General features: G+C 38.7%; 3 protein-coding genes across 9 annotated transcripts in view; 2 read left to right on the top strand and 1 right to left on the bottom strand.

The window, feature by feature from the left end:
• The first annotated feature begins 45 nt into the window (after positions 1-45).
• On the top strand, positions 46-9872 carry mettl23 (methyltransferase 23, arginine). Of its 6 annotated transcripts, none has more exons than XM_060844531.1 (6): positions 74-165; positions 3626-3638; positions 5443-5547; positions 6366-6603; positions 8226-8310; positions 9190-9872. In XM_060844531.1, exons 3-6 carry the CDS (start codon positions 5464-5466, stop codon positions 9362-9364), a joined length of 582 nt encoding a protein of 193 aa, XP_060700514.1. In that variant the 5' UTR covers positions 74-165; positions 3626-3638; positions 5443-5463; the 3' UTR covers positions 9365-9872. The 6 variants fall into 6 exon arrangements, with proteins under 6 accessions (XP_060700508.1, XP_060700514.1, XP_060700511.1 ...); XM_060844528.1 differs by lacking the exon at positions 3626-3638 and adding an exon at positions 4225-4386 and having other exon boundaries at positions 80-165; XM_060844526.1 differs by lacking the exon at positions 3626-3638 and adding an exon at positions 4220-4386 and having other exon boundaries at positions 85-165.
• A 4862-nt stretch (positions 9873-14734) lies between these two features.
• LOC132828049 (serine/arginine-rich splicing factor 2-like) lies at positions 14735-21723 on the bottom strand. Of its 2 annotated transcripts, XR_009646072.1 has the most exons (4): positions 21238-21723; positions 19487-19797; positions 15446-15562; positions 14735-15112 (listed from the first exon to the last, which is right to left on the bottom strand). XR_009646072.1 is itself a non-coding variant. In XM_060844980.1 (3 exons), the coding sequence occupies exons 1-2, from the start codon at positions 21588-21590 to the stop codon at positions 19509-19511; spliced, it is 642 nt and encodes a 213-aa protein (XP_060700963.1). In that variant the 5' UTR covers positions 21591-21723; the 3' UTR covers positions 14735-15562; positions 19487-19508. The 2 variants fall into 2 exon arrangements, 1 of the variants encoding a protein (XP_060700963.1); XM_060844980.1 differs by having other exon boundaries at positions 14735-15562.
• The window catches only part of mfsd11 (major facilitator superfamily domain containing 11), a 58600-nt gene continuing 58256 nt past the window's right edge, over positions 21636-21979 (top strand). Inside the window, exon 1 of the mRNA XM_060844979.1 lies at positions 21636-21779. Coding sequence (XP_060700962.1) covers positions 21739-21779 — 41 coding nt within the window. The 5' untranslated portion in view covers positions 21636-21738. The remainder of the gene's footprint in view (positions 21780-21979) is intronic.

Raw genomic sequence — 21979 nt, forward strand, 5'->3', positions numbered from 1 at the left:
ACTCTTGCGACGTCATGCGGACACGCCCTCTATCCGGCGGCGAGGCTCAGCCGTTGTGACGCCATGAGTAGCGCGAGACGGCTCGGAGAGAAGCGGTTCGTTTTCGCTGAAGACGGGCCTCCTAGGGTTGGCCGTGTTGAGTGGCTCGAAGTTACTGTGCCTGAGGTGGCCCATGTTCTTCCTCATCTCGTTGCTGGGGAAGGAGGAGAGGAGGGAGACTAAGGGCGCTGTGCGATTAGGGAAGAGGTCAAGCTGAAACAGAAAGTCGCTGGACAAACTTGATAGGGTTTTTTTTAAGATTAGATTACTTAGAGTGTGGAAACAGGCCCTTCGGCCCAACAAGTCCACACCGACCCGCCGAAGCGCAACCCATCCATACTCCTACATTTACCCCATTACCTAACACTACGGGCAATTTAGCATGGCCAATTCACCTGACCCGCACATCTTTGGACTGTGGGAGGATACCGGAGCACCCGGAGGAAACCCACACAGACACGGGGAGAACGTGCAAACTCCACACAGTCAGTCGCCTGAGGCGGGAATTGAACCCCGGTCTCTGGTGGCTGTAAAGCAGCAGTGCTAACCACCGTGCTGCCCACTAGGGTAAGGGGGGAAAAAATTAAAAGTGACATAAGGGGTCACTTTTCACGCAGAGGATGCTGTGTCTGTAGAATGAGCTGCCTGGGAAGTAATGGAGACTAGTACAATTACACCATTTAAAAGGAATAGCGTATGAAAAGGAAGGGTTTGGAGGGGTATGGGTGAAGTGCTGGCAAATGGGACTAAATTAGGTTAGAATATCTGGTTGGCATAGATGAGTTGGACTGAATGGTCTGTTTCTCTGCTGTTTATCTCTCTGACTAAGCTCAGCCAGTCTGGCAGTGTCTGGGGAAAGAGAAAGCAGAGATAAATGAGGGATATGAAGATCTTTGGGTACAGTACTTGAGTTCTGAAGAAGAGTCATACCAGAGGGGGGAACATTGTTCTCTTGTTATGGAGGGATATGGACCAAGATTAGAATGGTGCTGAAAAAACACAGCAGGTCAGGTGTTATCTGAGGAGCATGGAAATTGACATTTCAGGCAAAAGCCCTTCATCAGGAATGAGATGTGGACCAATGGCAGGCATTAGTCTGACTTTGTGCCATGTTCTGCACAACATTGTGGGCAGAAGGACCCATTGTCCAGTTGCTTTCTCTCTGTAGATGCTGCCAGGTCTGCTGAGTTTCTTCAGCAACTTTCTGTTTTTGTTTCAGATTTCCAGCGTTTGACTTTGTTTATTTTGCAAGAAATAAATTCAGGAAGTGGTTGTCTTGGTTAATTCCACCATCATCTCCTTTGTCCCCCTCCAATTTGGGAAATTAAATCAATGGAAGGTGATAATATTGCCTTTTTCCAGTTACCTTTCTGCGTATGCCTCGCACAAGCTATTGATTTTCCCACCCTCACTGACTTTTGAAAGCTGAGAAATATTTCTGTCTGAGCAAGAGGTGGGGATGTAGTGAGTATAGAACCAGTCCTGAGAGATGGGATGAACCTTTTCTGCATAAGACTGGCCCTTTGGGGTTGTACTGTGTCAATGAAAACATTCCCTGAGTATTGTGCTGTTTTGAAAATGTGTTGCTGGTTAAAGCACAGCAGGTCAGGCAGCATCCAAGGAATAGGAAATTCGACGTTTCGGGCATAAGCCCTTCATCAGGAATCATTGTGCTGTTTTTCCTGGCTTTCTCAGCATTAATTACCCATCCCAAGTTGCAGCTTGATTTAACTGCTTTACTGGGACTATTTCAGAGAACTGTTAAAAGGCAAGCACATTACTGTGAATCTGGAAGTACATGTAGGCCAGACCATGAATTGTACTAATAATGTTAAATGTGACAATATATTAGTTTGGTGTTGGGTTATTACACTCACCTATAAATCTTGTCTAATTTCAAGCCCTGTCCTACAATAGCACACACTTCTAGGCTGCTTTTTATAACTGATAGAAAGCTGCATTGTCGTGTGTCTTTTTTTTATATACACCTTGGAATCTTGATACTTGAATGTGGCTACCATGTTACCCTCTTGAAAACAGCCATTACACTGAATAGATCTGTGAACTGTTTTGGAACATCTTGAATATGTGAAAAGTGTATAAAAATGCCTGCTGTTTCTTAAATTCGAGCTTTCAAACTATTTTAACATTGATTTTTATGGCCAATGTGTAGGACTACTGTTAAAGTGCAATAGTTATTGAAGAATCTGTGAGAACTGTCTGATTTTGCTTTCAGCTTATCCACACTTCCCATTTCTGACTTGCATCGCTTCCTTAATAATTCTTGCTTTCTTTGAAGGATGGGGAGCAACTTATTAAGTGGAAGTGTTTTCGTTGTATCTAAGAGAGAGAGAGGTTCTTGATTAGTAAGGAGATCAGGGTTATGGGGAGAAGGCAGGAGAATGGGGTTGCAAAACATTCAGCCATGAGGGAATGGCGGAGCTGACTCAGGCTGAGTGGCTTACTTCTGCTCTATATCTTATTGCCTCACTAATACCATTAAATGGGAAGCTTCAAGGCTTTGACCTGGTGATGAACGAGACATATTCAGTGTTCAAACCAACAAGTTGTGGGACTTTGATGTAAGTGTTCTATTGTATCTCAATAAGACAGCTGTTGCTCCAACTATGCTGAAAGTGGGATTTAGTCCTAATAATTGTGCACCAGATTCCTATATCAGCATTGACTACATAATGTGGGGAAATTGGGATGAGTGGCTGCATAAATTTCCTGAGCTCGTAAAGTGGGGATGGATGATAGCATAGTCAATAAAATGTGCAGCTGGAAAAAGCAAAGTAAGTCGAGCAGCAGCAGAGGAGCAGGAGAGTTGATGTTTTTAGCCCTAATGGGGAGTAATGGTGTTGAGATTGCTGAATTGCCGATTCTTGCATCGATGCCAATCCCCAGCAGCTTCATGTGGTCTGGGAAGCCAACACCATCTACGTGGGCTTAACGTTGTGACTCTGTGTTAATGTTAGCAGGAAATGGAAGATAACAGCAAAGAAACCCATGTTGGTTGGCTATCTTTCACCAGTATTGCTTGCATGAGATCTTGGGTATCACATAATGAAACAGCATCAGCAACAACTAAATGCACTAGAGTTCTAGTCAAAGACATCTGCTAGATACTGTGATGCAGAGATAACTCAGTGGGAGAGCAGGTATTTTGCCTCTTGGGTATATTCACTGCCACAGTAGAAGTGCAAAGGTCACTCGAATTGGAAAAGATGAGATTGGTAAAGAAAGACCTGACGAAGTCGATCTGAAAATGATCTTCACTTAGGCTTGAGTAACATACTGCAGTGCCACAACGGGAGGAACAAAGTCTGTTGTTTTTGTGGGTTTTTTTTGTTTGCTGATTTTTGCATGTAATTGTGTGCCAATGATTGAAGGAGTCTTTTCCATTTTTGAATAATTCTACAGCATGTTATTCCAGAGTGTGTTTATTCTGTTTTTTGATTTGTGTGAAGTGCAACATCAAACTGACAACTGAGAACAATTTTTGGCAAGTAGGATAAATCCTGTGTTAACTGCTTATTTCAGGAAATTACCATCTACATTACTGAACAAAATGTTTCCTCAACAGATCAATTCATAAGGTAATTCCCACATTTCCTATCAGCAAAACGGGTCAAGGAAACCAAATGGTTGGTAGTATCATCCCATTTTTATTTCCTTCAGTTCCGGTCAGCCTTGCAATAAAATTTAACTCTGTTACTAAATATGATTCAGCATTCTCTTCATTATTAAAATATATTTTGTTAATTTAGGAGGTTGCATAAAACCAAAAGGTTATATGATACCAACCAAACATCAACATTTTATTTATCTGATTTTAATTTTACAGCTGTATGTTTTAAAAAATATAATTATACAAGATATAGAATAAACTAGAATTAGGGAGTAAATCACTAAACACCACACAAAAGAAGGGATTTGACCCACTGGATCTGGACAAACCATTGTGAGAATTTAATCTAGCTCCTCTGCTCTTTTCCACAATTTTGTTTCAGGATTTTTTTTCCCACTTCAGTTTGAATGCTATTGTTGAATCCTGGAATTATTAATCCTGCTATTATAGAGGTCCTGTAAAAATTACTTGTGAAAGATGGCTTGATGAAGTAAAACAATGAAGGATTCAATAATGTGATTTGCAAAGCAATGTGTTTTGTATCCTCAGAATAGATGGAATTTGATTTTATCATTGTGTGATGTATTGCATCTGTGACATTGCACCACCTCCTTTGTACTATCAGTACCAAGTTGTCACCGGTTTCGAGAGTAGGCTTGAATCGAATGGCTTTGTCAATACTCCCATCTCTGGACGTCAATGAACCATGGTTAACAGTGAGTTCATTTGTTTTGAAGAGGAAGTATCTTTCTTAACACAATTTTCACAGTAGATTCCATAAACAACATTGAAATACATGATCCTGTGTGTTATCTCTAGTTCTTGATCTTTTTCCAGCACTGAAATGGCTCTAATTAAAGCCACCAATTATATTCTGAGTGACTGATGCACAATTCCCCTTGACTTATCTGCAGCCTTTGACACAATTTACCACACCATCTCTTTGAATTTCTCGCCAGAATTGGGCAGGAAAGTGATATTCTAATCACCTGGTTCTATTTTACTTATTCAGTTAGAGCCAGATCTCATCTGGTGCATACGGGTGTGGGCAGATATGAGGATTTTTGTGGGTTTGCGCCTGGACCAGGCTGGTGGCAACAATTTATTTATTGTCCCTGAAAAGTTACCTTTGGAGGTCACTGTGTCCAAACAATGGTCTGCATTTCTCAAAATCTGGGCAAAAGTGAGGACTGCGGACGCTGGAAACCAGAGTCTAGATTAGAGTTGTGCTGGAAAAGCACACAGGTCAGGCAGCATCCAAGAAGCAGGAAAATCGATGTTTCGGACAAAAGCCCTTATCAGGAATGGAGGCAGGTTGGAGAGATAAATGGGAGGAGGATGCTGGGGAGAAGGTAGCAAAGAGTACAACAGGTGAATGGGGATAGGGTCAAAACCTGGCCTTTTTTGCATCCCTACTTCATCAATCTCCTACTGACAGCTGTTCTTTCAGCTGCCTAGTCTCTAAACTCTGGAATTCCCTCCACAAGCAACATGCCTTCACTTTTCCAAGATGCTGCTTAAAGATCACCTATCATCAACTGCTTGATTACAAAGATAAATGTTTTCCCAAAAACGAAAATGATGCACATAGTCAATCAGGCAACATCTGTCAAGAGAGAAAGTATTTCAAGTTAATAGCCTTTTCAGCAGGATGTTTTCCTCTGTAGCTTATCAGTTTCTGCTAGGTTAGGTTCCTGTGAAATGTCTTGGGATATTTTACCATGTTTAAGGTGCAATTTAAATATAAGTTATTGCTTTTCTTTTTGCTTCAGGTACCAGACCCCCAATATGGTATGTACGTATGGCCATGCGCTGTGGTATTGGCACAATATGTGTGGTTTTCCAGAAATACATTAAGAGGGAAGACCATCTTAGAGGTAAACTAAACTAACTTGATTTTGAATGATGACACCAGTAGAAAATAGGTGATAAATTAGAATGTATATTAGATCATTCCATGTAATCTGCTTCAGTTCACTGCCTGTCTTTTAACCGAGCCTGATAAATGTTTGGAACAGGGTCAACCCAAGCTGGGTCTTATTGCCTTCTGGAGTTCTGGCGTTTGCCAGAGAGCCACTGCTCCAGAATCTGTAGCTCCACCATCACTGGTTTTGAGTACTTGGTGGAGGGTGGAGCCTTGGACGTGGTGTCCATCAATTCCCTCTACATTTAGAAAAAGGTGGACACTATTTGGGATACAGTGCTTTATTTTCCCTCTGCTTTGACCTCCCCCTGCACACTTTTTTGGTTTGTATTGCCCCTAATAGGCTTGACTTGTAAATCTTCATTTGGCTGCATACATTTTATTGATGATGGACAGTAGGTTGAAAACAAAAAAAAAGGTAATTTCAATGAGAAGGTTGCTTAATTGTGAGATAAACCTTCTGGTTAAGAATGGAAACAAATACAATTCTATGTCATCTTTGCTCCATAAGAGGATTGGATTTGAAAGAAAGTGTCCCTTGCTGCTCAAGACAAAGTCGTTCTTAAGGAAATAGCTTACAAGTTTTCCACCAAAACATCACTGCTCTTGTATGTGTTGTTATCATTTACACATCGTTAGTTTAATTGATGTATCTAAAAACAGTGATTCAATTTGCAAATGCACATTCGCCAACCACAAAATAGTTTAAAATTATATTCAAAGTACAATATTTTCAATTTGCAATGATGTTGGAATTAATTTTGTTTTCAGATTGGGGCTGGTGCAGGCTTACCTGGCATAGTGGCAGCAAAATGTGGTGCCAATGTGATTTTATCCGACAGTGCAGAGCTTCCGAATTGCTTGGATAACTGCCGCCTCAGTTGCCAGATTAATAACCTTGAAGATGTGCCGGTCATTGGTTTAACCTGGGGGCAAATATCACCTGATCTTGTGCTGCTACCTCAGATAGATATAATTCTGGGTTCTGATGTGTTTTATGACACTGAAGGTAAAAGTTTAATATTTGCAAAGCCTATACTTGTACATTATAATATAAAGGAATATTGTCTCTTTTATGTATTTTGGATTGATTGAATAATGTTAGTTATTGATATATATTCTAGAGGAAAAATACACTTTCTCAGGCTAAACCTTTGATTTAATCAGAATCAAACATCATATTCAAAATGTTAACTCTGCTTTCTTCCCACAAATGCTGCCATATGTAGAGTTTTGTCAGTAGTTTTGACTTTTTTTAGATTTCCATCATCCACAGTTTTAAAATTTTATTTTGGTGTTCAGGAATTTGATCGAGCATTTCAATCGCAAGCTTTTTTTTGTCAATTAACTGTGTTGATTTTAACAACCTACATTTGTGCTGCACTTTTTAACTAGTTAAAACATTCCCAAATTTTTTAAGGGAATAGAACGAAAGTTGCTAATTTTTGTTCTTGGAGAGTTAACTGAAGCTTGTTAATTTGCCTTTTTTGTAGGAAAAGACACTATGGAAATACGCTTAATTGAAACGAAAATTGTAAAGGAGTTTTTATAATCAGTCTCATCTCTTTGCTCTCCAGAAATGAGAGAGACCAATGATAATATGGAACCGTTTTCCCTCTTCTGCATTGCTCTAGGAGAAATAGTCTTCACTTATACTGTAACATGATGGGTGAATCTATAGATATCTGGTTATAAGTGAAACGTGGGCAATATTCTTCAGTGGCGCGGAGTTGTCCTTCACAACTTGCAGCAAGGCATATTTTTACTTCCACAGTGTTTTACACATGGCGGCTTTAATGCTGCTGTTCATATTAAGATCTCAAATGATTCAACATATTACTCAAGTATGATATTAATTCTTATACCGAGGATATAAGAATTGGAATTGGATCACTTAAACATGAACTGGTGATATTTTTGGCATCCAGGGCATGGCTACTCATACCAACAAGCTGAGTAACTGGAACACACAACAATTCATTATTTAAACTTGAAAACTGATACAAAACACAGATTTGGAAACAGTAAATAGGTCTAGCACTGTGGACGGCAGTTGAAAGGTCAACAACCTGGAAGTTTCTCTTCCTCCCTGCCAGTTCAAATATCTAGTACTTGAATACTTGCATTATTATTGCTTTGTCTTTTATCTGAAATGTGCATTTTAAATTGACCATAACTGCCATTGGTTGCATGTAATTATGACTCCTGGAAACGTTAAACTAACTTTTCAGATGTTTATTGCTGAATATGAAAACAATATTTTTTTGGATGTAGGTTTGCTCGCTGAGCTGGAAGTTTAGTTTCCAGATGTTTCGTTACCCTATTGGTAACATCGTCCATGGGCCTCAGGCGAAGCACTGCTGATAAGTTCTGCTTTCTATTTGTATGTTTGGGTTGGTGATGTCACTTCCTGTTCTTTCTCCAGGGTGGTAGAAACCCAAGCATACAAATAGAAAGCAGGACTTATCAGCAGTGCTTCGCCTGAGGGCCACTGAAGATCTTATCTTATAGGGTGACGATACGTCTGGAAATGAACCTTCCAGCTCAGTGAGCAACCCTACGTACAGAACCTCAACCTGAGCTACAAATCTTCTGTCAACTCGCCAAAATATCTTTTTCATTTTAAAATAGACTTCGAGAATATATTAACAACTGTTTTTTACCTCATCCGAAAAAATCCACATGCACTTTTCTGGACCACCTATCAGGAACGCTGGTAAGTTTGTAAATTACTGCTTGTGCCTGAGCATTTTAATACCTTTTTTTGTTTGTATTTTTGATCAAAGCACTATTTCCTGTTGATTAACCAACTTCAAGCTTTGGGAATTGAGGCATTCTTCCCCTCGCATCATATTTCTATTGCTAATTGTTAGATTATCTGATGGCCAAAAAAGGGGGAGATATTGTACTCTGGCGACAACAAAACAAGCTTCAGAACTGGCTACCAAGTTCACCAGTTTAACTGCATTTATATTTTAACAGGACTACTCATATATACTCTTTCATGACATTGTTTTCAGCTGAGGTATTAGGTTGGGGAAATTAGAGTGAATCCCTTACTATTTATTCAGAATTTCTTAAAAACTAGGATCATGTTTAGAAACTGACTAACATGCACAAATTAAATTATATAGTCAAAGGTGAAATATTAGACGTACTTAAATTTTTGAAGCAGTTTTGTTAGCAGAACTGCATCAAAATCATAAAATTCTAGTCTATTACACTGTTTATTCTATTCTGCAAATATACTGGCATAACCATGTAGTTTAAACTAAGCTCTTCCATTTATGTGCACACATTGACCCCAATAACACAAGCAGAAACTGTAGTTTCAATTACAAGTCCTGATTTTGTGGGCATAGTTACTTGGTTTCCCACTTTCCTTAACAGTATAGTTTACACTTTCTTTCTTGTCTCCAAACTTAAGTCTACCTCTACTATTCTTAGGATACCACAATCCAATTGGATATTATATCTGATCTTTCTTATTCTAGTATCTTCAACATACTGAAAATGAGGTTAATGTTGCGTTGTAAGTTTCAGTGTTAGTAGTGTCCCTTTGCTGTAATTTCTTTTTTTTCTCCCTTTCTTCCAGTGCTGATTGGTCAATTGAATCATTATTGTATAAGTGGAATTTGAAGTGTGTTCACATTCCTCTAGAAACATTCAAAGCAGATGAAGAATTCCTTGCCGGATCAAACTTGCCAGGAAGTCACGCTGTTCACATGATGATTATCATGTTAGAAACTAGTATTCCTTCAGTAACCTGAACCTAATCTACTGAAAAAGATTGTTTTAGAAATACTGCAGTTGCTCTTTACATTCACAATCCATTTACAAATCATTCTACAGAAAACATTACCATGTCAAAAGTTATGTTTATCATAAACTATTTCACTGATGCACTTTTGCTGTTGAAAGGATTGGTCCAGCATGGAAGGACCAAGAGTGGCACTAAACCTTTTTGAATTGTGAGTTAATATTGTAATTAATGTTTGATGAAGTATCTCCATTATTGTCTGAAACCAGTGCAGGGAATTAATGTTTTATTTAGGGTCTTCAAACATGCCGTTGTTAGCAAGTATATAATAGTGATTTGTTTCCCCTGGTGGACTTTTTTTTTTAAATTTCCTTTGTTTTAGCATGGTACAATCACTTTACAATCAGGAATGTTTTTAACTTGCATAATTTTGTCTTGAAGTAACATGACCATTTCCCATCCATTCTCACTGTTAAACATTTACATCTGTAAATGTAGTGTTTCCCCATATCAGAAATAAATGGACATTTCTAACGGGCTTCAAGTGTTAATAAAACTGGATGATGGTTGTTTATTTCAGCATAGTTGTAGTTTGTCAACAGTCATCACTTGCTCCTTTCCCAAGAGTAATTCCTGCTACATTGAAATCCAGTTACTCCATGCTCCAAATTCTTAATGACAAAAAAATCATACATTAACAGATCAGTAACCCTTCATAAGACTGCTGCAGACCTTACATGCCAAACAACTGTTGGTAGTGCTGTAATATATTCGGTAAGTTATTTCACTATGTTTGGCTTAAAACATAGAATGTTACAGCACAGTCCTCTGTTACAGTGACCTGTGAAATTAATCTGATGCCCATCTAACCTGCAGTTTCATTATCCCTACATATGTCCAATGCCCTTAACATCAGTGAGTCTACTTAGTAGTAGTGGCATGGAATGGCCTGCCTCCAACAGTAGTAAAGAAACTACCCCAGCTGTCCTAAATCGATCACCCCTCAATTAAAAGTTATGTCCTGTCATGTTGGCCTTCACCAGCCGAGGAAAAAGGCTCTCATTGTCCATCCTATCTAACCGAGTGATTATCTTAATTGAGACGTATAAGTTGCCCCTCCAAAAATAAAACAGTCTCCGTTCCCTCAACCTTACCTCATAAGACCCTCCATACCAGCACCCTTCATATAATATGGTGACCAGAACTGTACAAAATACTCCCGGTGTGGCTTTACCATTGTTTGGTGCAACTGAAGCATAATCTTGTGGCTCTGAAACTCAATGCCCCTACCCATAAACACCAAAACACTATGCCTTCCAACAACCTATGCACCTGGACACAGATCTCTCTTCACCTGTACTTCCAAGAATTTTACCATTAGCCCCATACTCTGCTTTCCTGTTACTTCTTCCAAAGTGAACTACCCCTCACCTTTTCCTCAGCAAACTCCATTTGCCAGTTCTCAGCCCAGCTCTGCATCTTATCTTCATCCCTCTAACCCACATCCTTTGGCACTATCCACAAGTCTGCTTACCTGGTGTTATCCACAAATTTACTAACCCCTCCTATGCTCACATCCAGGTCATTTATACAAGTGACAAAACAGCAGTGTCCCCAAAAACCAATACTTGCGATATTCACTGGTAACTGGGCTCCAGGATGAACGTTTCCCATGACCTATCACCTTCAATCCCAAAACTCTATTTTGAGCAATAGCCCACCATGTGGCACCTTTCCATTAAAACGCCTTACTGAAGTCCATTTACACCCCATCAACCACTTAACCTTCAGGCACCTGTGTGTCAGCTTCTCCAAGAACTCAAAAGTTAATAAGGCATGACCTATCCTTCACAAAACAGTCTTAACCTATCCTGTTCAGATTATTCCTTTCCAGATGATTGTAAATCCTATTTCTTATAACCTTTTCCAACACCTTACCACCTTAAAGTTAAAATATAGTTAACTCTAAAATCAATTAGAAATTGGAAACCAATGTAAAGGTATCACAGTTCATTACCGACATGGACCTTGAAGTTTACATTTGCTTTGCTGGATGTTTGAGTGGTGCTGTTTTTCCTAAGCCTAACTTATGTAGAGTTTAGTGTGAGCAAGTCAAAGTTCTCTCTGTGCAAAAAAAATGCAGACTTTAAATGTCAGCTGCTTCACCTCCAACTCCAGACACAGCCGCTGTCTATTCCTAATATTTTGTTCTGACTTCATTTTTCACAATAAGTTTACATGAATGTTTGGATATTGTGTCAATGGATTGATTTTAATCAAAATATAAGCTCCATAATACTCATGACTGCAGAAATACAGACAAAACCTGTTTTTTCCACTCCTCAAATGTTGTACTATATTAAAATGACAGCAACTCTATACGTTTCAAATGGAAATTAGTTAGCTGTGTAGAAAATTTGTACTACAAACCAATACTCCAGTTGCTTCCTCCACACAGGCTTATTCATTGATTAAGTATCACATTAGTAAAAAGCCATTTCTAGAGTCTAGAATTATGGCTTAGCAGTAATTTAGCAATTTTGGTGTCCTCCTGACACTGTATTTTAATAATCTCTGGCTGCATAAACTATGGCCCCTTTGTGAATAAGCTAAGATGTCTTGGCTATACAGAAGTGTTCATCTATTAAATAAGTTATGAAATTTAGACCACATTACCCAACCTCATACTGAATTGAAACAATACAAAGCTAGACTGCTGAGCTGACAATGCACTTTGTCAATCAACATAAGTAACATCCACAATACATATTATGGAAACATGCCTAAAGCTGGCATTAAAATTAAACTGCTCAAAATATTTACCTTCCTCTTTCAAGATGCACAATTTAAAACAGGAGTATGACATTCATCCCTTTAATCATGAGTTAAATCAGGAGTAAAGTTGATCTTTACCTCAATTGCTCTGTCTTGCATTATCCGCGTGAAGCATCGGTGACTAACAATTGAAGTTACAATACAGCTGTAGTGATGCACAATTAAAACGTGATTTTTCTAAACTCGGAAACAACTCGGATGAATAAAATTCCTCATGCTTCAATATTCTTGCTATGAAGAGCAATTGAAGTTCAAGCTGGTCCTTTTAATGGAATGTAGTGGGGTGCAAAACATCCTGTCAACATTCCACACCAATTCCACCATGTTTTAATTTGCTCTTTTGAACTCATCTGAAATCAAACGAGTCCTGATTTTTATTTGCCTACTAATAACAGGCCCACATCTACAATTTTGAGATACAAAAGGTTTTAGTTATTAATGTTTACTCGCCAGCTTAAAATAGCAAGATTAAGCTAGAAACAGCACAAAACTTGTTTCAAGCGTTCCGTGCAAAGCCAAGAGCAACTCTGTCCAGACTTCAAACTCCATCCTTACCAAAGGCTGACCTGATATTCAACACTCAACAATGCCTATTTTCACCCAAATTTCAGCTCTTACACTTTTGATACTGGCAGCATGTAGATGACGTTCTGTCTTTACCAGGCCCCATTCCTTAAACTACTAACTGGAAACTTACGGCTGCTGCTGTTGCCAAATTCCAACCACACTGATTCCCACTCCCAGTTTTAAAAGCGTATCCATTGTTCACGGTTGGTGCACTCTAACCATAATAGCGAGTTAAGGGAAAATATAAACACCTTTTTCCTCAGTCAAAAATCTGAGCAATATTTAGGTTTTAGCTCTTACAATGTCAGTAAAAACTGCTGTACAATACATACGGGTACTCCAAATATAGTTATAACTTGGAAAAGCAAATTTGTGCTATGAAACAATTACAAATGAGCTGTTTTTCAGGACAATATTTCTCAAACTTGCAGAAGTACTGTCTGGAGTTATATTGTGGTTATATAGCCTGAAAAAACACATTTGATCCAATATTAAAATACACACCACAGTAGCAAGCATGAATCACCAGCTTTCAACTTACTGCATGAAAAATTCCGTCCTATGAATACTCTAAGCTCTTTAAAACACCTAGTTTGAATAGTTATACTGTACAGTGGTACAGCCAACACTATGGAACCAGGTACACTATTGTCAAATTTAAGAATTTTCATGGTCTAAGAGAAAATATAAAAAGCTTTCATTATGATTAAATAGATAAAGAGGTTACAAGGTTCATCCAGAGTGCGGAGTATTTCTTTTGTCACCATATTTGTAAAAATAAGTGGTATGTACAATGTTGTAAGATAATTGAACTATGGCTATCTTCTAAAACAGCAAGACTTGGGTTTGCCCAACATCTCTGGCAGACAGGGCTGCCTGGGCTACTCTCTCTTTCATGGCACTATTTTGTCACTTCCAGCTTCAAGACAAGCTCCGACAGCTGGAAGTGAGACTTCAGAATTGAATTGCATATGCAATTCATTATTTGTTCCCATTCATGCTATGATCATCCATATGTTCGGTTTCATTGCCTGATCTGCATTTTTCCTTCATCTGAGTAAAATTGCATTTGCACATTATATGCAGTGATCTGTTTAGCATGTTTGTGCAAATTTTGAGTTCTAACTGAAATCAAGACAGGTTCCAGTGATATTTGAATCTAGTGTTTTGCAGTTCAAGCTGCAAACTAAATGAAACCAGGCTTAGCTTACGTCAGAACCACACAATGATTTCCCGGTGGAGCAAAAATCATGAACCAATACAAATATCCAAGCATGGAAATCATGTTTTTACGAACAAAGAAATCATTAATTTTAAGGCCTGGGCGAAGTTGCCAGCACTAGATCCACTTGTACAGTAGCTCAAAAGATAAATTTTAACTTTACAAAAGATGGTCAAATTTAACATTGACTAGGAAGGTTTAATTATTTTCAGAGTAGATCAATGGATTTTTCTTTTTTAAAAAAAGTGTGATGGTGAGTTTAAGCAAAAGACTGCCCCCACCCCCCACACAATTGTTTTCATATACATCAAAACTCTAGTTCCCATCTGCAGTAGTCCAACCAAGCAACCGTTTTTAGATTAGATTACATAGTGTGGAAACATGCCCTTCCACCCAACAAGTCCACACCGACCCGCCGATGCGTAACCCATCCAGACCCATTCCCCTACATTTACCCCTTAACCTAACGCTATGGGCAATTTAGCATGGCCAATTCACCTAACCTACACATTTTTGCATTGTGGGAGGAAACCGGAGCACCTGGAGGAAACCCACGCAGGCACGGGGAGGATGTCTGTGTGGAGTTTGCACAGTCACCTCAGGCGGGAATTGAACCCGGGTCTCTGGCGCTGTGAGGAAGCAGTGCTAACCACTGTGCCACCGTGCCGTCCACATCTGTCTGTCAACTTCACATGATCACTTAAAAACTGCTTTCTGAATACATTCTTAATAGTTATAAACATGGAACAATTAACACCAAGAAAAAATTTTTTTAATATTACAAGTTGTACAGGATTCATGTATTGAAGCAAACAAAACTGTTAATTACACTCAATTTCAAAAATTAACAGCATTCTAAACAGTGTATTCCATGTGGAAATGGATAAACCACATTACCAAGTACAAAAACAAGGTAGCTAAAGGTGCTTACTGCCTGCTCCATAATTTATACGCAGCCACGTCTCTGGAGGTGCAGCTGACAGGCATTTTACTGGACAGCCATATTTTCTGCACGTCAAGGCATCATTACAGGAGCAATCAGGAGAATACAGGACACAGCCAAGCACTCTGCACTGCACTGCAACACGCCACCTTACAGCTAACCCGCTTTACAGAACTGCTACACAACTGCGCCTAGTGCACAAAAATACATGAGACAATAAGATTAGTATTGGACTGAAATAAAAATAACAGAAGAAGACATATGCAAAGTTGAAATTTAGAAAGATAATTACTTCAGCGTACAGAAAAAAAAAACTTTACAAAACCTGGAAATACGTCCCATGCTTTTTACCTTATGTACATATCCAAGCCAAAATGCATCTGAAGTCGAACATTTCACTAAATTGTAAGAAGTTTAATAGCAACACAGATGGCACACAACACATAATGAGCCTTCTCAGACACTAATTTTAATTCATGACTTAAACTGACTAAACCTATTATAAACAATAATGTTATAATAACCTTTTAAGGAGATCACTGCTTATTTTAGGAAGGTCTCTCCATCATCTAAACAGTTGGCAAGAGCTGATACTTCTTGCAAGGCATCTACCATGTAAATCTTCCAGCCATCCAGAATATCTAGAACAAAAAGACAAGTCAAAATTTAAAAAAATAATCTACTTCATAAATGTTGAAAATATCCAAAATAACCTTGCTTACTAGAATTGTACAAGTTAAACTTAGTTCAAACGGGTCCACCTGATCAACACAAGGTTTTCCTTTCTTCTCATAACAGGATAACTAACTTCTGAAAATATACTTTCCCCAAAGAGTACATTCAATTAAATTCATATTTATGGGATTGTTGGGAGAAACGTTCAGGTCACATGATATTAGATATGAACAATTAAGTAACAAAAAAAAGGTCCCACACCATTTCTACACTCAAAGCTCGAATGTGTGCCTCACTGAAGATAAGGTTGCCCCGATACAAAAGTTTAATTTGCCATAATGTCAAACGTTTGCACAGGAAATAGTAAAGTAGCTAGTATCAAAGCTGAATGGAAAACTGAATAAAAACTTTTTTTAAAGGTTTGAAAACATGCAAATAATATTAATCTGTTTATGCAGAATTTTATGATTTCTGGAGCATTGTAAATAAAGTTTATTGGGTTGTTCGAAGTGCAGTTTTCAATTCTAGTCACGAGCAATTTCCCACTAAGTACCAGGAAACAACTCTCGATATCTCCACTATCACGATCAAAGCCTACAGTACATCTACAAAACCTAAAATTTGAGATGTCTTAATATTTCATTGTAAATATTTTGTTTCATTTTGTATCCACTTGAAGATTTACATTAAAATTACAAAACAAATCTTCAAGTTAAATCAAATAATCAACTTTGTCATGCAGAGGAAAGAGAAAATGGATGCTGGCAACATCTGGCAATACACATTACACCAAGTTGAACAAAATACTCATCGGTCATGCAGATGTAATTATCAATCATATTACTTAGAAGACAAAATTTTACAAGTGGTAGATATCATCATTTAAATACAATCCTTTCAACAGTTGACAAAGTGGAGCTGATATTATCCACTTATACCTGACTGCACTGTAATAGTAGTATTAAACCAAGAGTTCAACAACTATATTAACTCCACACTTGAAAGTCAGGAGCTTGATAACATACTCACCAGTTGTCTGGGTGGATGCAGCCACAACAAAACTGAAGAAAAGTGGCACTATCCAAGACAAAGTAATCCGCTTGCTCAGCACCCTTGCCAGTGAACTCAATATCCATCCCTTCACCAGTGTATTGTTGCGACTGCAGTACATATAATCCTCAGGATGCAGTATATCAACTCACCAAGCTTACTCCAACAGCACCTACCTGCCACAAGACCTCTACCACCCTGAAGAACATGAGAAGCAAAATCATGGATACATCATCATGATTCCAGAGACACAAAAGGAATCTGACTCGGGACAAAAATAACTTGCTTCATCATTGCTGGGTAAAAATCTCAAGTGCCCGCCCAACACCACTCGAGCATCAGAACTGTACTATTCTATGATTCCACGACAAATACTGCAGCAGTTAAAGGTGATCCATCACCCCAATCTCAATGCAACCATGGTTGAGCAATATTTGCAGCCTTGCCAAAAATCACACCAAAAATATATTAAATTCTTGATTGTCAAATTTTAGGTTATAATAAATTCAAATCTTACTTCGGTTAAGAGATTCATAGGACATAATTGTGCAGAGTCTGCTGCTGTCATGGTAGCAAGATGCAGCATCACTATTCATTGAACATCTGCAGCAATCAGCAATGTGTAAGTCCAAAAAACTACTTGCATTGTGAACCAAGTTGTTTTCCATTTAAAAAAGTATTTAAAGCCAAAATAACTGAATTGTGAATAAAAATATTTTAAAAATAGAAGATAATGACTTTCAATTTTATAACAGGATATAGAGTATTTCAATCATGGACATTTTACTTCCAAAAATAGGAATTGTGAAATGAAACAAGATAACCTACTGTAATGCAAAACGAGAGATAGCATGAAGAAAGTTAAGTAGTTTGAGATTTACCATTTGGTGGTAAAAAGAAGTATTTAATTATACAATATATTAATGCATGTATTGAACCAAACACTGAATTTAAAAACTAAGATGATATTGATTGTGCACGGAATCCCTCAAAGCCCCAAAACGACAAGTGTCACGAAAATATAGATCAGTACTGCCAAGCACTCAAACATCAGAAACGTGTTATAGAGGTTTCACTGTTTGATTACAGAAATGGTTGGTTAGTTGTTGCAGGCTGAAATTAGATGCGAAAGAAATGTGGGTGAGAAAGTAGGAGAAAAGGGTGAAGTTCTGTGTGCTAGAAAAGGTACAGGGTAAAAAGAAGTGCATGAGGTGACTTAAGAGTAGCGGTCACTCAAAGTGTGGACGACAGACAGCGAAGTGACCACTTTACCCAAAGATAGTATAACCACTAAACAAGACCTGTGAGATGTCAACAATTGTATTAGCTAACAATTACTCTTCTGATGAAGGCAGTCAGTGATAAAGCAAGGTTGAGGGCAAGGCGCATCGTTGACAATGTTCAAGTTTACTCTGGAAATAGGTGTCAGAAAAGCAATTCAATAGCTGCATAATTTCAAAAGTGATTGTGGAAACTGAGTCTGTATTCTCTAGCGTTTTGAGGAATTAGGTGATTTCATTGGTCTACTCGTGTAAAACCTTCAGTAAAATTAGAAAAATAAAATTCCCACATTATCCATAATCTACTTCAATCTTTAAAGTATCTTCTGCCCATACTTGTACTTCTTCCAAAATAAAAAATGAAGGCGAGAAAATTGGGATGGAGTGGTCAAATTCTCACTTTGTTCAGCATAATAAGTGGCCTCAATCTGAAACATGAACTTTTTCTTTCCATTTCAGGCATTCACATTCTTCCTACATTATTCCCATTTTTTTGTGGTTGCACTTGATTTTTTTTCAGAATCATAAATCATCACTGTAACATTGTTCACTGCCATTAAGCTTCAGACAAGAAGATTATTCACAAGATTTGAATGCATAGGGCTCACAAAGTCTATCAAGCCACAAGAGGAACCAGCAGCATTGTTTTTTTTAAACAAAATGATGTATATCCATGTTGCTACCTCTTTAAAATAAATATAATTAAGTACTATATTTTTTACTTTTTTTCTCCTCCTGCTGTTCAAATCCGAATGTGGTCGAAAAAAACTAGGAAAAATGATTTGAATAAGTTACTGTGCCTTAAGTGTGAAGGAGCCAAATTATCAGAAGCAGCAGCACCTTGGCATCATGACTTCAGCAACTGTCTTATTTCAACTGTTTGCTCATTCAGCTCTCACACTGCTGGGCACAGCAACTCCCCCAGGCCAGCACCCCTCCTAAATAGGAAAAAATGGAAGTTAATCAATTCCTCAAAACACTTTAAACACAAAGAAGCAGGAATTCTCTCTAAAAAAAAAAGTTTCTTCCCCATCCCTTGTACTGATGTGGACTGAAGCCTGTGTCAAAGAGGGAACAACCAGCATCACATTGGCTCAAAGGCCAATATTTTCAACTTGAGGGCCCTGCAGACTTTCAGTCAAAACTGTCACATTTCAGAGGAAATTAGAGATTTTGCAGTCCGGATGCTGATAAAAGCGTGAAGTGATGAATTAACAAAATTATGGGAAATATGCAGGAGTGCTCAGTCTATAATACGACTTACTAACTGCCTGTGCTGAAGTTGCGTTCAGGAATTAATGTTTCAGATGCATGAACAGAGATACATACAGATAAATTAATGTACAATGGTTTCAATAACAAAATGGAAGTTGAGAAATTATCCTCCATGACTAACGATGGAAATTCAATGGATTCAGCATCAAGACATTCCCTTTAAAAAATATCCAATAACTGAATGCAGCTTTAATAGTTTAGATATTTGTTCACTCTTAAAATCATAAACATGCATTCTTATTTCAGAGAAAAACTCAATTCCACTGCTTTAGTGTATTTACTCACTTTGGTGCAATTTACCACTTTTTTACGGTGATTCAATTCCATCTTTCTGTGGAGATCTTGCGTATATGGGGGTTTTAGACCGGGATTTTGACTTTGACCCTTGAGACATTCGTGATCCACTTCTAGATCTTGATACAGACCGAGACCTTGACTTTGATTTAGACTTTGACTTAGACCTTGATCTTTCAGCAGATCTAGATTTGGAACGAGATCTAGATCGAGAATAGGAACGAGACCTGGACCTGCTGTAGCGAGATCTTGATCTAGTTCGACTTCTGGACCTTGTACGGGATCGACGTCGTCTTCTAGGACTAAAAAGGGAAGTTTTAGTGAGATAAGTAAGTGCAAAATAAAACCAAAAAAAAATGAAATCTCCAACAAAACCCAGTTTTTACAGCCCCTACACCCAATACTTTCTGCATTTGAGCTTCCTAAGTAACATCACATCTCAATGTCTCCCTTGAACTCGTTTAATTTGTGTACACAACTCATGATAGGAAATGTAACCAAGGGACAACAGAGCAGATAAACTTTCCATCACCTAAAATCCACCTGGGTGGTTCTTCCCAGGAGCAATCTTTCCATCTTGAGCTCGTTAAACAACATAATACAAAGCTTTTGACTTCACTGGGTTTATATTACAATCAATTAGCCTAAGCATATTAGGAAATCAAGACAACTATTAAATCTCAAGTATTTTAGCCATGCAATTCACCAATAGGACAATTTCATTATTGTATGCAACTTCATGTCTGTAATTTGCAGCTGCCAAAAAGTAGAATGGTTAGCATCATCTTACAAATGTGAAGGATGACACACCCACAGATAATTGTTGTTGTCCTGATAACACAAAGCTAAGACAGCCAAAGTCAACCAACTCCCCCCAGAGATTTACATGGGTTGAAGCAGTACAGTGTCAGAAACAGTTGTTCTAAAGAACAAAGAAATACATGGAGCCCAATAAATTAGATGATAAAAACACAATAAATACTTGCGAAAATAAATCTAAATCACATTCGAAAAGGATTTCACAATGTTGTGCAACAGAATTTAAAGGAGCAAGCTTCATTTCTATATAACATCTATTACTATTAATCTGAATTTTCCCTCGAACGTTGAAAGATCAAAAATGGTATCACAGTCTGTCACAACCCTTTCTCCCAAATATTTTATTTGCTCAACAAGGAAGAAGCGAAATAAACACGCCTTTAACTAAGTTGTCCAGTTGGTTCACGGTATCTCAGGAGTGATAACTGTACGATACAAAAATACTTTATGCCCAGGCTCAGTAAAGCACATCCTTATCTGAAGAAGTGCAACAAAAGAGTCAGTTTTTAATAACCGTCTAGAGTCTGTGAAAACAGCCTCCCTCGGCACGATATCTATTAGCTGGCAGTATAAAGATAAAAACAAAACTGTTGGAAAAGAAAGTGTATCTACTTGCGATAAAATAAACTAGTTACTTAAAAACCTAATCGGCCTTTTGATTCGAAGTTAAACCAAAGCCGTTGCCTATTCTAGGCGGGTCTATACGACCAATGATTCTGAATAAGGTGAAATCGATATCTGTCCTTACGAATGAAGGAAGTTGAGTACATAGAATAAATCTGGGGTTAGTCAATCTAATGGCGACTCTCACAAGTGTACAGAGGAATAGGAGGGGGTTGGACTTGATCAAGTCCCATTCAGTCCGCCACCCAAAAATCGGGTAAAAATTAACGCGCGCCGCCACCCACCCCCTTGCCACCAACCTGCGGCTTCTCCTGCCGTAGGCGCCGCCGTAGCGGCGGGACGAGCCTCCTCGGCGGTGGGACTCGGCTGGGCGACCATAGCGCGCCATTTGCACCCTCAGTTCCCTGCCGTCCAGCATCGCGCCGTCCATGGCGTCGATAGCATCCTCGGCGTCCCTCTTGTCGTGGAAGCGGACGAAGGCGAAGCCGCGGCTCTCCCGGGTGAAGCGGTCCCGGGGGATGTATACGTCGCCCACTTTGCCGTACTTCTCGAACACGCGCTTCAGCGTCTCGGGCGATGTGCGGTAAGTCAGGTTGTCAACCTTGAGTGAAGTCATCCCTTCGATATCGGGGGGCATTCGGCCGTAACTCATCGCTACGATCAACTTCGGCTCCGAGCAACGACACGTAAAGACGAAGACTGTGGTCCGTGTGAAAACCGCCAGAAAACCAACAGCTAACCCAACGACAATCACAAGATGGCGCCTGCTTGACCCGGAAACACACCGTGACATCGCGAGGATGGGGTTGCGGAACCACCTGAAATATACATTTCAATTACAGTAAGAATTTATTCATAGCAATGTAACTTTTAAAATCAACAACTATAATTTCTGTACATTTTGTTTTGTCACTGACTCAGCAATTAACTCATGGCAACCGCGGTGCCACATGGGAATTGTAGTTCAATGGCCTTCGACCCAATCTGCTCTTTATTCGGTTCATATTCATCAATGCCAACGGTGTTAAACGTTGCGTTTAT

The sequence above is a fragment of the Hemiscyllium ocellatum genome, chromosome 25 (assembly GCF_020745735.1).
Source record: "Hemiscyllium ocellatum isolate sHemOce1 chromosome 25, sHemOce1.pat.X.cur, whole genome shotgun sequence".
Classification (NCBI taxonomy): domain Eukaryota; kingdom Metazoa; phylum Chordata; class Chondrichthyes; order Orectolobiformes; family Hemiscylliidae; genus Hemiscyllium; species Hemiscyllium ocellatum.